The sequence below is a fragment of the Akebia trifoliata genome, chromosome 15 (assembly GCF_017979445.1).
Source record: "Akebia trifoliata isolate Shusen 1 chromosome 15, ASM1797944v1, whole genome shotgun sequence".
Taxonomy (NCBI): domain Eukaryota; kingdom Viridiplantae; phylum Streptophyta; class Magnoliopsida; order Ranunculales; family Lardizabalaceae; genus Akebia; species Akebia trifoliata.
The window spans coordinates 5,458,628-5,473,007 of NC_141389.1; the positions used below are offsets into that span (position 1 = coordinate 5,458,628).

Below are 14,380 nucleotides of genomic sequence, written 5' to 3' on the forward strand. Positions count from 1 at the left end.
TAGCTTCCTTGACCTAAGTCTTCCTCTGTTAGACTGACATAAATGACCTGCATGCCCTCATTGTAAGAAACTCAATCCTTTCAACCTGTTTTAAGATCTCATATACTTCAAAGATCAAGAACAAGATATATTTTTGGGGTTTTAGCATAAAAATTCCATAGGTTCATTGAAATGGCAAAAAAATGGCCACTTTTTTTTAATACTTGAAAAAGGTTATTTGCTACAGTAACTCATGCTTTGACACATAAATGCCCTCACCTATAATTTTTTTAACAAACATTTGAAAAATTATCTTCTAAATTATAACTTCCCCCTTCCAACATTTCATACCATAGAGAGAGAGATATATTTTCTCTACCAAAAAGCTATTGGAGTTCACAAAGAGGCTCTAGATTTGAGGAACAATGGCGAACCTTGTAGATCTTCGCATTCTCGTGTTTGATCCATCATATATTGAAGATTTTCATCAAGATTATCATCAAGATTATCAATTTCTCTTCTATTTCCTTCACTTTTTTTTAATCGTTTATATATTCTTATAATCTTGATAGACATCTAGTCCATAGTTATATAAATGGAAAATGGTACCAAAAAAAAAAAATGTGATTTCATGGAAGTTTTATAGTTCATAAAATTATCCAGTGTCGGACCTTGAAGCTAGAATGAATTTATTATAGCTAGCATCGAGCCTCAACGGTACCTATTGTTGAGGTTTGACGATTTGGACATTTTTGAGTTATAGAAATTTATGTTAATGTCCACATCGTCAAACCTCAACCATAGGTGCCATTGAGGCTTGATGCTAGCTATAATACATTCTAGTGACTTGACGCTGGGTAAATTTTTTGAACAGTAGAAATTTATTGAAATCCTATATTTTTTTTGCTACCATTTTTTGTTAAATATAACTATGGACAAGAAATGTATGAAGATTATAAGTATATATAAACGATTTAAAAAGGTGAAGAAAATAGAGGAGAAATTGATAATCTTGGTGGAAATTATAAATAGATGGTTAAATACAAGTGTGGAGATTTAGAAGGTCCACCATTGTTCCTCAAATTTAGAGCCTCCTTAGTGAACTTCAAGGGGATTTTGATAGGGAGAGAGAGAGAGATGAGGTTAGATGGACCAAAGGACGATCCATTTCTATGAACCACATGTCAAAGTGGCGCCCAAATACACCATGAGGTGCCACATGTATGTAGAGCATAAAAAATTTTGAACTCTAAAATAAAAAATGAAAAATAAAAAATAAAAGATAAAAAAAGAATTGAAAAAGATATTTTTCACCATTTGATTTTTATTTTAAATCTAGGAGTTTAATGACCGTCCATTTGTAAACTCAAGATCCAACAAAAAAAAAAAAGCTTTTTTTGCAAGGATTTTTTTTCAAGGCCAATTTAGACGACAAACAAGAGGCTGAGTTGTCATTCATATAAATGGGACAGTCCACGTGGCCAAAATGTGGACCTCGGTCCATGTAATCTTTTCCTATATATATGGTATAAAAGGTTAGAAGTGAGGAAGTTATAATTTAGAAGATTATTTTTCAAAGGTTTATTAGAGAAAGAGTCATGATCATCTAACTCTCCCACGTGGCATACTCAAAGTACTCTCCTGACATGGCATGTGTTAGAATCATAGATTTTTTGCCTTGGGATACACATGCACATCCTCATAAATATTTACAATTGTGTATCACAAGGCAAAAAGATTTATGATTCTAGGACATGCCATATCTAGAGAATATTTTTAGTATACTATGTAGGGGAGTCATAAAATCATTACTCTTATAGAAATTATAAGTGAGAGCATTTCGGTTTAAAAACATGAGTTAGTGTAGCAAATAGCCTTATTTTGAATTATTAAAAAGGTAAGCTATATATATATATATATATTTTAGAAAGACAAAATTAAATATTACCGGTTTTCTACAAAGATTGAATATTACAAATTGAAGCCAAAATTGAATACCTTAAAAATAATTTATGGATGGAGGTTTGTTTATTGTGTCTTCAATATTAATTTTAAATTTAAGACAAAGGTTAGTTTTTTTTTTTTTTTTTTTCTGGTTGAGTAATTTATATTAATAGAATAATATATATGAAAAAAATACATGACTGGAGTAAAGGGAATGAGCCCACAGAGAGAAGCTCTATTCCATTTCTAGAGAGAGAAAGTTAACGTCTGAAGTCTGAATTTTTTGGGGTGGATTTTCATCTGCATCTAAAACTACAAATTCCTGAGGGGACTGCCCCCCTAACTGTGCAGGGAAGGTTTCATTTGTTTTGGTGGAAGATATCATCCTTTTTTCCTGGTTAATTTTTCTCTGCTTTTCTTCTCTCTTGATTTCTAAATATGTCTTTTTTTTTTTTTTTTTTTTTTTTTTGCTTTTGTTGGCTAATAGTGAAGAAGTTAGATCTTTTGATGATTTGGTCAGAAAAGATTCAATTGTTGTAGGCGATGATCGATGATAGGGTTGAAGACCTTCATCTTCTTGCTTTGGAGTATTAAAGATTAACTCAAAGAGGTGTCCGTGTCAAACAAGTACTTCCAAGTGTTAAGAAATATAGGGTTATTTTTTATTTATTGTTTATTTAAGGGTAGAATAGTCTTTTCAATTTTCTTTGACTTAACCTATATATAGTCTCTTTGTATTTAGGTTAAATCATTCTTTTTGTATTCAATTGCTTTTACGTAGAATCAATAAAACAGAAGCCTTTTTCTTTTTCTGTGTGTTTTTGGATTGTTTAACATGGTATCAGAACGTTCATGGAACGAGGTCTGATCTTACACAAAGAGATGATTTCGATAGGATTTTCGTTCAGTTTCTGCAATCTGAAAAGAGACGATTTCGATAGGGTTTTCATTCAATTTCTGCAATCTGGTATTTGATTTTCCTTTCTTTTACGATTTGGTTATCTTTGTTTCTTTTTATTATGACTACTGAAAGAGACGATTCGCTTCAATCTGTGAGTGTGAGGTTGGATGGAAAGAATTATTCGTATTGGAGTTACGTGATGAGAAATTTTCTTAAGGGTAAAAAGATGTGGGGATATGTTAGTGGAACTTCTGTGAAACCTAGGAATACTGATGAGGGTTACGCAGCTTTGATAGATACCTGGGAAGCAAACAATGCAAAAATTATTACTTGGATTAACAATTCTGTTGAGCATTCCATAGGTACACAGTTGGCGAAGTATGAGACAGCAAAGGAGGTTTGGGATCATCTGCAAAGGTTATTCACTCAGTCCAATTTTGCAAAGCAATATCAATTGGAGAATGACATACGAGCTCTTCAGCAGAAGAACATGAGTATTCAGGAGTTTTATTCTGCTATGACAGATCTTTGGGATCAATTGGCTCTTACAGAATCGACAGAATTAAAGGCATGTGGTGCCTATATTGCTCGAAGAGAACAGCAACGGTTGGTACAATTTTTAACGGCTCTTCGCAGTGATTTTGAAGGACTTAGAGGTTCAATTTTGCATCGTTCTCCACTTCCTTCTGTTGACTCAGTTGTTAGTGAGTTATTGACTGAAGAAATACGTCTTAAGTCTTATTCTGAAAAGGGAATTCTTTCTACTTCTAGTCCTTCTGTGTTAGCAGTACCTTCTAAGTCCCCTTCTAATAATCAGAATAAGCCTTACACACGAGTTGCCTTCGATGAGTGTAGTTTCTGTAAGCAGAAAGGACATTGGAAGGCTCAGTGTCCTAAGTTGAGACAGCAGAATCAATCGCAGCAGCAATTTCAAGCTTGGAAGCCTGGCAACCAGTCACAATCTAATGCTCATAGACCATCTCAGGGTTATAAGCCACCACAGTCTAATACTGCAACAGTAGTTTCATCAGATCCCTTCACTGATCCTAGCACTCTGGCTGAGAAATTTCAGAAGTTTCTCTCCTTACAACCAAAACCTATGTCTGCTTCTTCTTCAGTAGGTCAGTTGTCTCATAGTTCTTCAGGTATGTCACATTCTGTATGGGTCTTGGATTCTGGTGTTTCACATCATATGTCTCCAGATTTTTCATCTTTTACTTCTGTGTCTCCTTCGAATTCTATTCCTGTCATGACTGCTGATGGCACTCCTATGCCTTTAGTAGGTGTTGGTTCTGTTGTCACACCACACTTGTCTCTCCCTAATGTTTATCATATTCCTAAACTCACATTAAATCTTGCTTTTGTTGGTCAGTTATGTGATTCTGGTAATTTAGTCACGTTTTCCTCTTCTTCTTGTTATGTGCAGGATCTGCAGTCTCAGAAGCTGATTGGGACAGGCCGTAGGAAGGGAGGATTATATATTTTGAATGAGTTAAAAGTGCCAGTTGCTGCTGCTACTAGTGTTGATTTGTCTTCTTTTCGTTTGAGTCCTTCTTCTTCTAGTTTTTATTTATGGCATTCTCGCCTAGGTCATGTTTCGTCTTCTCGTTTGAGATTTTTGGTTTCTACAGGGGCTTTAGGAAATTTGCAAACTTCTGATAATTTTGATTGTAGTGGATGTAAACTGGCAAAATTTTCAGCTTTACCCTTTAATCGAAGTATTTCTATTTCTTCTTATCCATTTGACTTGATTCATTCTGATGTATGGGGACCTTCTCCTGTTGCCACAAAAGGAGGGTCTCGATATTATGTTTCTTTTATTGATGATCATACTCGTTATTGTTGGGTTTATTTAAAGAAACATCGTTCTGAATTCTTTGAGATATACACAGCCTTCCGTGCTCTTGTTAAAACTCAACATTCTGCTATTATCAAATGTTTTAGGTGTGATTTGGGTGGAGAATATACTTCTGATAAATTTTGTGAGTTGCTTGCCTTAGATGGAACTATTCATCAAACTTCTTGTACAGATACTCCTGAGCAAAATGGTGTTGCTGAAAGAAAACATAGGCACATTGTTGAAACTGCTCGTTCTCTCTTGTTGTCTACATGTTCCTAGTGTGTTTTGGGGTGAAGCTGTTCTTACTGCTGTAAGTTTGATTAATACAATTCCATCTTCTCATACTTCAGGTTTTTCTCCTTTCGAAAAGTTGTATGGGTATGCTCCTGATTATTCTTTCTTTAGAGTTTTTGGTTGTACTTGTTTCGTTCTTCGTCCTCATGTAGAACGCAGCAAGTTGTCCTCTCGATCTGCTATTTGTGTTTTTCTTGGTTATGGTGAAGGTAAAAAGGGGTATCGTTGTTTTGATCCAATAACTCAGAAACTTTATGTATCTCGTCATGTTGTTTTTCTCGAGCATATACCTTACTTTTCTATTCCATCCACTACTCATAACTTGACTAGATCTGATCTTATTCGTATAGATCCTTTTTCTAAGGATTCTGATAGTTTGTCATCTCAGGTTCCTAGTACTTCAAATACCCCTTCTCATGTTCTTACACCGTTATCTTTACAACCAATTTGTATTGATCATTCTGCTGGTACTGACACTTTGCTTTCCGGTACACCTGAAGCTTCCTCTTCTCCTATGGTCTCTCAAGCTCCGTCTGAGATTGTGGATCCACCTCTACGCCAATCCATACGCACTCGTAAGTCTACAAAGTTACCAGATTTTGCTTATTCTTGTTATTCTTCATCTTTTACTTCCTTTTTAGCTTCTATTCATTGTATCTCTGAGCCCTCTTCCTATAAAGAGGCAATTATTGATCCTCTTTGGCAACAAGCTATGGATGAGGAACTTTCTGCTTTGCATAAGACAGGTACTTGGGATTTTGTTCCTCTACCTCCTGGTAAGAGTGTTATTGGTTGTCGTTGGGTATATAAGACTAAGACTAATTATGATGGATCTATTTCGCGATACAAAGCTAGGTTGGTTGCAAAAGGGAACTCTCAACAGTATGGTATGGATTATGAGGAGACATTTGCTCCTGTTGCAAAAATGACTACTATTCGTACTCTTATTGCAGTAGCTTCAGTTCGTCAGTGGCATATCTCTCAACTTATGTTAAAAATGCCTTCTTGAATGGAGATCTTTAAAAAGAAGTTTATATGGCACCCCCTCCTGGTGTTCCACATGATTCTGGGTTTGTTTACAAGCTCAAGAAAGCATTATATGGTCTCAAACAAGCACCTCGTGCTTGGTTTGAGAAATTTTCTGTTGTGATCTCTTCCCTTGGATTTACTTCTAGTAGTCATGATTCTGCTCTTTTTGTTAAGTGCACTGATGCAGGTCGTATCATTCTGTCTTTATATGTTGATGACATGATTATTACTGGTAATGATATTGATGGTATTTCAGTTTTGAAGACAGAGTTAGCTAGACAATTTGAAATGAAAGATTTGGGTTCTCTACGATATTTCTTGGGTATTGAGGTAGCTTGCTCACCCAGAGGTTATCTTCTTTCTCAGTCAAAATATGTTGCAGATATTCTTGAGCGAGCTAGACTTACGAATAATAAGACTGTTGATACTCCCATTGAGGTTAATGCAAAGTATTCTTTTTCTGATGGTTTACCTTTGTCAGATCCTACTTTATACCGTACTATTGTTGGGAGCTTGGTATATCTCACTATTACTCATCCAGATATTGCATATGCTGTTCATGTTGTTAGTCAGTTTGTTGCTTCTCCTACTACAGTTCATTGGGCAGCTGTTCTTCGTATTTTGCGGTATCTTCGGGGTACAATCTTTCAGAGTCTTTTACTTTCATCCACCTCTTCCCTTGAATTGCGTGCATACTCTGATGTTGATCATGGCAGCGATCCCACAAATCGCAAGTCTGTTACTGGTTTCTGTATCTTTTTGGGTGATTCTCTTATTTCGTGGAAAAGCAAGAAACAATCTATTGTTTCTCAATCTTCAACCGAAGCAGAATACCGTGCTATGGCATCTACTACCAAAGAGATTGTTTGGTTACGTTGGTTACTTGCAGATATGGGAGTTTCTCTTTCCCATCCCACTCCTATGTATTGTGACAACCAGAGTTCTATTCAGATTGCTCACAACTCGGTTTTTCATGAACGAACTAAACACATTGAGATCGATTGTCACCTCACTCGTCATCATCTCAAGCATGGCACCATTACTTTGCCATTTGTTTCTTCTTCTTTGCAGCTCGCAGATTTCTTTACCAAGTCACATTCTATTTCTCGTTTTCGTTTTCTAGTTGGCAAACTCTCGATGCTTGTAGCTGCCGCATCGTGAGTTTGAGGGGAGATGTTAAGAAATATAGGGTTATTTTTTATTTATTGTTTATTTAAGGGTAGAATAGTCTTTTCAATTTTCTTTGACTTAACCTATATATAGTCTCTTTGTATTTAGGTTAAATCATTCTTTTTGTATTCAATTGCTTTTACGTAGAATCAATAAAACAGAAGCCTTTTTCTTTTTTTGTGTGTTTTTGGATTGTTGAACACCAAGAAGACTCGATCACATGAATTCAAATTTGAAAGTTTGTTGTAAAGAGGAATCTCATATGTTAGTTGTGATTTGTTCTTATCTGGATTTGTTGTACATTCTATTACAAATACAACACTTATCTTCCATCAAGTGTGTGGAAGAACAATTACTTTTTCAGCTCTTATATGGTATTGGAGCTCTCAGGTGAAAATTAATTTTTTTTCTCCATTGTGTCTCCCAGTGAAACTGACACCTTCCAATTCTCTCCTTTGGCATTCTCATTTTATGCCAGTCCTTTGAGGATACGATCAACTTGGTTACATAGAAGGATCATATCCCTCCCGTCCTCAATTTCTTTCGATAACTAATACAGAGAAATCAGATAATTCTCCTCAAATCAATCATGGGTACTTGGTTTGGCATCGTCAAGACCAGATCCTTCTTACTTAGATCATACTTTGGGCATTAACTTCCATAAATACTTAACAATATGAGAGTTTCAGCTGAGTTTACTACCTCCTTCAATGAAACTAACCTATACATGGGCAGACTTATCCCATTCAAACCATTAGGCACAAGCCACAAAAAAAATCTCTTAGACTTGTTCTCTTTTTTTTACTCTGCAATTTAACTAAGGTTCCTTAGCCAACACCCTACTGGTATCTTTTCAGGTTAAGGCGACACAAGACTGACCGGTGACTTTGAAATTTTACCAGAGAAGACAACCAAAACTCAAAAGCTTCATCGGAAAAGACAATCGAAGTTTTTCATTTATTATAATTTGTATCTAGAGGATGAGTTAATCATTTATTGTGAAACATATCTCAAGGAAGAATTGATTATCCATTGTAACACTCAAGGAGTGGGGCCCAAAAAGTCTCTCACATTTTTTATTTAACTTTCATCTAATTAATGTCATTAAAATGAATTAAATTTCATTTTAATCACACTTGGATTTTGGATCCATGAAGTAGATTAAGAAATTGGGTCGGTCTTTGGATCCGAACTTCAGGGAGTGTAAACTTCATTATTTCCTTTCAAGCCCAGGATGAATAATTTGGCACTCTACACATCCAAATATCTCCATTTCCAACGTACTTTCTTTGGACCCACCTTGTCCGCATGTTCTCATTTTTTTGTCAAGTCCTTCTAATGCCAAGTCCTTCCTCCAAGGGACGACCCACAGATTTCCAACTAAATGGATGGGGGAGGAAACTAGAGAGAGGCCTTTCCAAAGAAAACTAGCAAAATATTGATTCAATTTTTTTCATGATATTTTTGGGAAGACAAAATGAGGAACTCCAATAAAATTGAAAACTCAATTTTACATACATGCTCTTTTGAAATTGAGAGTATATATTTAACAATTAAATGAGATCTAATGTAACAAAAAAACAAAACAAAAAAAATGCTTTGCAGCACCTTATAGGGTCAATTAATCTAAATGAGACCCTTGCAGGACCGGTTGGAGTATATCCCATACCTTTCTCACTAATGTTGTTCTAGTGTACATGGAGGGTAAAGCTTTTTTTTTTCTTTAGAAATACATCCGTTTCTTAACCTAAAAGTACTTCACAAATCGTGACAAACATAGGTTCAAGTTGAAACTGTTGCTGCAAACATCTGATGACATAAAGATTATATTGCAAGTCCAAACGATATGGTGAGGGAAAATTAGAGGTTCTTGCATAAGCACAGGAGAAGAAAAGAAACATGTAATGCATGTTTATAAATTAATTTGATGATAAATATTTGCTGTTCTAATTTCACGATTACTAACAACAAGGGATTCTTATTTGATAATTCAAAACATCCCCTCTGTCCATTTTGTATCTTTCTTTCATCACCTTGAAAACCTTTTAGCCTGTAGTTTGAATCTAATGAGGTACACTGATGCTGACATTTAGGGAGTGTAGCCCCATTTGAACTCCTTTTTTGCTGCCTTCCATCCAGGTAAGTTTGCAGTAGCCTCGTTCATCATCTTTATTAATGTGACCTGAAAATGTAATTAGTTCATAAAATATTAAATATAGACAGAAGAAGAAAGGCAAAGGTGGAATTCCTTCTTTGTTTCTAGTACCGCAGATAGAGATGCAAGGAAAAAATATACTGATCATTAAACATAGGAACGATAAGCCTAATCGATATGTTTTGAGTTTATGGTGATTAGTGATAATTGCAAAAACCAACTTGTTCGGATTAATGCAACTATATAATCCATAGAAGTTACTTGTTTTCAGGCCATCCCGGTTTTTTACATTCCAAAGGAATGTGATTGATCTGATAGTTACATTCATCAAATTGGGTTCGAACCAACCATAGTAACCAAATTGGTATCAAAGAAAATTTTGGGAGAATTTTAGGGGTTATAAAAACAATGTTTTTTGAGTTTTTTGTAAAATTTCTTTGTAACTGATTATAGATTCTAGAATAATTTACCAAAACGGTACAGTTTTTGAAATTAATTATTAAAATGGTAAACTGTAGCAATTAATTCCGAAAACGGTAAGAACAGTAAAATGTAATTTTTTTTTATCGAAAATACCCTTTTTTGTTTTACATATGTATTTACCATTTTAACCTTAGAAATAAATTAAAATCCAACTAAATCTTTCTCTTCTTTTTAATCTTCCCAACACTAAATAGAAATATGAAAGAAGACAGGATTTTTTCGTAATTTTAATCAAAAAATAAAAAAAGGTATTTTCGATAAAAAAATTTTTACTGTTTTTACCATTTTGGTAAAAAATATTAATTCCGAAAATGGTAAATTATCATTTTCGGAATTAATTGCTACAATTTACCATTTTGGTAAATAGTCGACATGTGGTGCATGTTTTGGTAAATTTTCCTAGATTCTACTTCACTTGTAGGTTGACATCCACTGATGGAAAATGCATAAGTACACACTACAACATGAAGACTATGATGAGGGAATGTGTGGATAACCCCTCAAAACTATGATTATAAAATCTTCATGTGTTATAGACATACCACACTTTCAGGAGATCCTGGAGGAGGCAAGGAGTGATTTTTTGGTGGAGGAATCTCCATATACGCTCTCTTGTAAAATTGCCACCAACCCGATTTCCTAAATGTTAGGACACCCTGAAAAGGTACCAACATCGACACACAAATGAAGAAACAAAAATAACAGCTAGAAAACTCACAAAAATGTACACAAATAAACTATTACAGCTACACAATGCATCAGCATGGGAATGGGAGAATGCCCCGTACCTTCGAACTGTAATCCAATGGGAAGCAGTAATGAATCATAAACTTTTTCCCAGTCTTGACATCCCATGGAGGCTGAAATCAAACATTTCAAGGACTCATAAGCACAACCTCTAGAAATATATATTGCAAGGTCTATGTAAAATCTTTCTCTACGTGTGCACGTGAGGGTGGGGGGAAATTAGGGAGAGTGCCCAACCTGTAGCATAAAATCTTTTCGAAGAATATGCTTCACACCATGCAATGCAGACGCAACAGCATATCCATACCTAGTTCAATAGAAAAAATAATAATAAAGAAACATCAAGAGCATGCCAAGAACACCATCACAGATACAATATCTACCCAAAATTTCGCTCACATTTCTAAGACCCAGTCAAAAGATTTATCAGCCTCTGGGTCATTTTTCATTGCTATCGAGACATTCATCCATGTAGGCGAAATTTTCGTCAGCAAGGACTGTAACAAGTAACTTAGTTAATACCAAATGTGACTATAACATTTAATCTACAAGCGACAAAACAAGCTAGATAAAAACAACCCTCAAAAGGATAAGAGAGATGATGATGATGATAGTGATATTTATTAAAATAAATGTTAATAAATGTTGATTAATATTTATTTAAAATTAATTCAAATAAAATAAATTTAATTTGTGTTTAAATGATATTTGAAAGTTACTTTATGATTGGTGTATTTTTTTGTTAAAGCAAAAGTGAGTATTTTTTATTTAGAACATTTCTATTAATTGATATCTTTCCTCTTTGATTGAAGATTGTAAAAGTATTTTTTGACTCTTTTTTCAAATAATTTGTAAATCCCACATTGCTTTCTAAAATTTTGAAGGGATTTTTAAATCTATAAATAAGAACTTATTCTCAACTCTTTCTTCATTCTAAAGACTCTTCTTGAGAGCTCTTAATAACTTTTAGCTATATAAAATTTTTAATAATTCTTATATATATAATAAGAAAGAAAAGAAAAAAAGAGAAAAGAGGCATTCGTGTATCCGAGATTCTGTGTGACAGATTTTCTCAAAATAATGCAAATTTGGAGGAAATATACAGTAGTAATAAAACTGGGCTCTGTCGTATCCATAAAACAAGTTCGCTAGCAACCCATCTGTATCTTCATGTCAATCGGAGTGGGGGCGTCTCAGAGCAATTTTCTTCTTTTCTTTCAAGTTCTATTCTTCTAACAATATTATAACTAATAAGAATCTCGAAGATGAGCACCTTCATAAGATTTGAGCTCTCAAGGAAGTCATGCATTAGTAGTTAATAAGAAGAATAATTTATCAAAACGGTACAGTTTTCAAAATTAATTACTAAAACGGTAAGCTGTACCAATTAATTTCGAAAACGGTAATTTTACCATTTTCGGAATTAATATTTTTTACCAAAACGGTAAAAATAGTAAATTGTAAAAAAAATTTACTGAAAATACCCTTTTTGTCTTACATATGTATTAACCAGTTTAACTTTAGAAATAAATTAAAATCTAACTAAATCTTTCTTTTCTTTTTAATCTTCCCAACACTAAATAGAAATATGAAAGAGGAGAGGATTTTTTCATAATTTTAGTCAAAAAATAAAAAAGGGTATTTTTGGTAAAAAAATTTACATTTTACTGTTTTTACCATTTTGGTAAAAAATATTAATTCCAAAAACAGTAAAATTACCTTTTTAGAAATAATTGCAACAGTTTACCGTTTTGGTAAATAGTTGAAATGTGGTGCATGTTTTGATAAATTTTCCTAATAAGAAATTGTGAAAAATTAGCGAGTATGGATAGATAAGGTCATCAGCATCATCATCATCATAGTTATCTTATTCAAACAATCTATATTAGCAAAAAGACACTCACCTTCTTAATAATTACAGGAGAATTGCCAATTTGTTGAATATTTGTCAAAGGACCTTTCTCAGAAGGATAGAACTTCCTTATTATTTTCTCATTTTCAAAAGGCTTAATATAGTAAAAGACGAATGCTGCTGCATTTTCGCCACGTGCAAGGTTAGGCAGAGGCTTTATGAAGATGTGATCGGGTTCTGCCATTAGTATATATCTGAAATGGTAATACAGCACAAAAGCAATGGCATTGGCATTTTTCTTGAACATAAGTAAAAAAAATATAAATACAGGTAATTCACGTATAAGGTAAACTCACTCCTCTTCAATTTTTGCCTCCTCTAGCCATTGCACAAAGGCCCATGGTCTATTTAAGACAACATATCCCTAGAAACAACATTTAAGTACAATGTCAAAGAAAATTTCGTGAACCCGAGATTTAAAGAACTAACTTACAGCACCATTAATACCTATGTGCTTTTAGTATATTTGCTATATTATAATCTTGACAAGGATACTGTGCAGAGCTACATGGGGGCCTAAAAAGAAGGGTACAGAGTGAAAGACACAGGCTGAGTCATATTAAACATCAGCAGAAGCGGAGACTTAACTTTCTCCATCATTAGTGCTGAAATTCTTTTGGTGTATCAGTTAGTTCCATATAGGAAAATTTACATATGATTCAAGATGCATGATTGCACCAAACATTGGGTTGGGTGAGAAAATAACAATCAAATAATTATTTCAAATAGCCACATTGAAATGGATTATAAAATGTGTGATTATTTTAGATCGACACATTAGAAATAATGCAACTAATTAGAAAGGAAACCAAGTAATGTAAAATAAAATTAAAAATGGGAAGAATTCTCACTTGATCCTGACCAGAAGGAAGAGGATCAACCACGAACGTAGGAATCTCTTGCATGAGGTTATCAGGACTTCCCGAATGTAAAACCCTAGTGAATCCCCCCATCTCTGATCCAGGCATATCCTTCACTCTCTTATACCAATAGTACATAATGCGACATTGCCATCTCTCATAAGTATCACTACCTGCAGTGACGGCGACATGGAAAGGCAACCTAACATTTTTCGGAATCTTTATTATAGGATCAGATGATGTCGACAATGACACAATTTCCACTCTATCAGCCCCCAAATTGGTGTTTCTACCATCAATTATTATCTTTACCAAATTATAAGTCCCAAAGAAGAAACCAAGCGTCCAAAGAAGCACAAATAGAGGTGATGCCCTTGAGATGCTTTTATTTTTTATCATTGTAATAGGTTCTGTATTGTTCCAAGAAAACCCAACTCTCTTATTGAAAATGGTTCCCTAAAGGTGCCACTTTTATACGAACTTCAGACAATTTAAGCAAAAATGCTCACAAGAATCAATCTTTAACAATCAAACTGCAAACAAATTAAAATCAGATCAAAATGATGAAGTTCAAGTAAAGGCATGCAGGAAGAAATATTAAATCCCATAAACTACATCAAATCCAATGCTAGAAAATAGTTGGTTTTTAGATTAAATAAAAAAGAAAATTTACTAAAATGATGTGACACAAAACATCTTAAAAATGAAATATATTAATACTTTAAGCAAAATTCGAGTAAAGAAACAAATGGGTACCCAAAATAACAAACAAACAAAAGCACACAGATACAAATAGAGGTGTAAACTATAAAAAACTTGAGCTAAATTGCAGAGAGATTCAAAGAGAGAAAGAGAGAGTTACATCAACTTTCAACAAACATTTAATCCGAATATTTGAAAAAAATGTAACATAACATAATATGTTTATTTATTATTAATTATTATTTAAATGGGTACTTAAAGATGGGAATAGAACCTCTGTACCTAAATTTAATTAAGCAAATACTCACAAGAATCAATCTTTAAAATTCAAACTGCAAACAAATTAAAATCAGATCAAAATGAT

General features: G+C 33.8%; 1 protein-coding gene across 1 annotated transcript; it reads right to left on the reverse strand.

The window, feature by feature from the left end:
• Positions 1–9,102: 9,102 nt before the first annotated feature.
• LOC147384074 (hydroxyproline O-arabinosyltransferase NOD3-like) lies at positions 9,103–14,206 on the reverse strand. The gene is made up of 8 exons (XM_086426022.1): positions 13,306–14,206; positions 12,751–12,818; positions 12,447–12,648; positions 10,942–11,039; positions 10,780–10,849; positions 10,584–10,655; positions 10,338–10,451; positions 9,103–9,339 (listed from the first exon to the last, which is right to left on the reverse strand). The coding sequence occupies exons 1-8, from the start codon at positions 13,711–13,713 to the stop codon at positions 9,247–9,249; spliced, it is 1,125 nt and encodes a 374-aa protein (XP_086282148.1). The 5' UTR covers positions 13,714–14,206; the 3' UTR covers positions 9,103–9,246.
• Between the last annotated feature and the right edge of the window lie 174 nt (positions 14,207–14,380).

Excerpts from the sequence above, each read along its gene's own strand:
- LOC147384074 (XM_086426022.1), bottom strand. The coding sequence starts at position 13,713 with ATGATAAAAAATAAAAGCATCTCAAGGGCATCACCTCTATTTGTGCTT. Across the intron at positions 10,656-10,779 it reads GAAAAGATTTTATGCTACAG|CCTCCATGGGATGTCAAGAC; the intron begins GTTGGGCACTCT and ends GTTTGATTTCAG. Across the intron at positions 9,340-10,337 it reads CAGGATCTCCTGAAAGTGTG|GTCACATTAATAAAGATGAT; the intron begins GTATGTCTATAA and ends TTACATTTTCAG.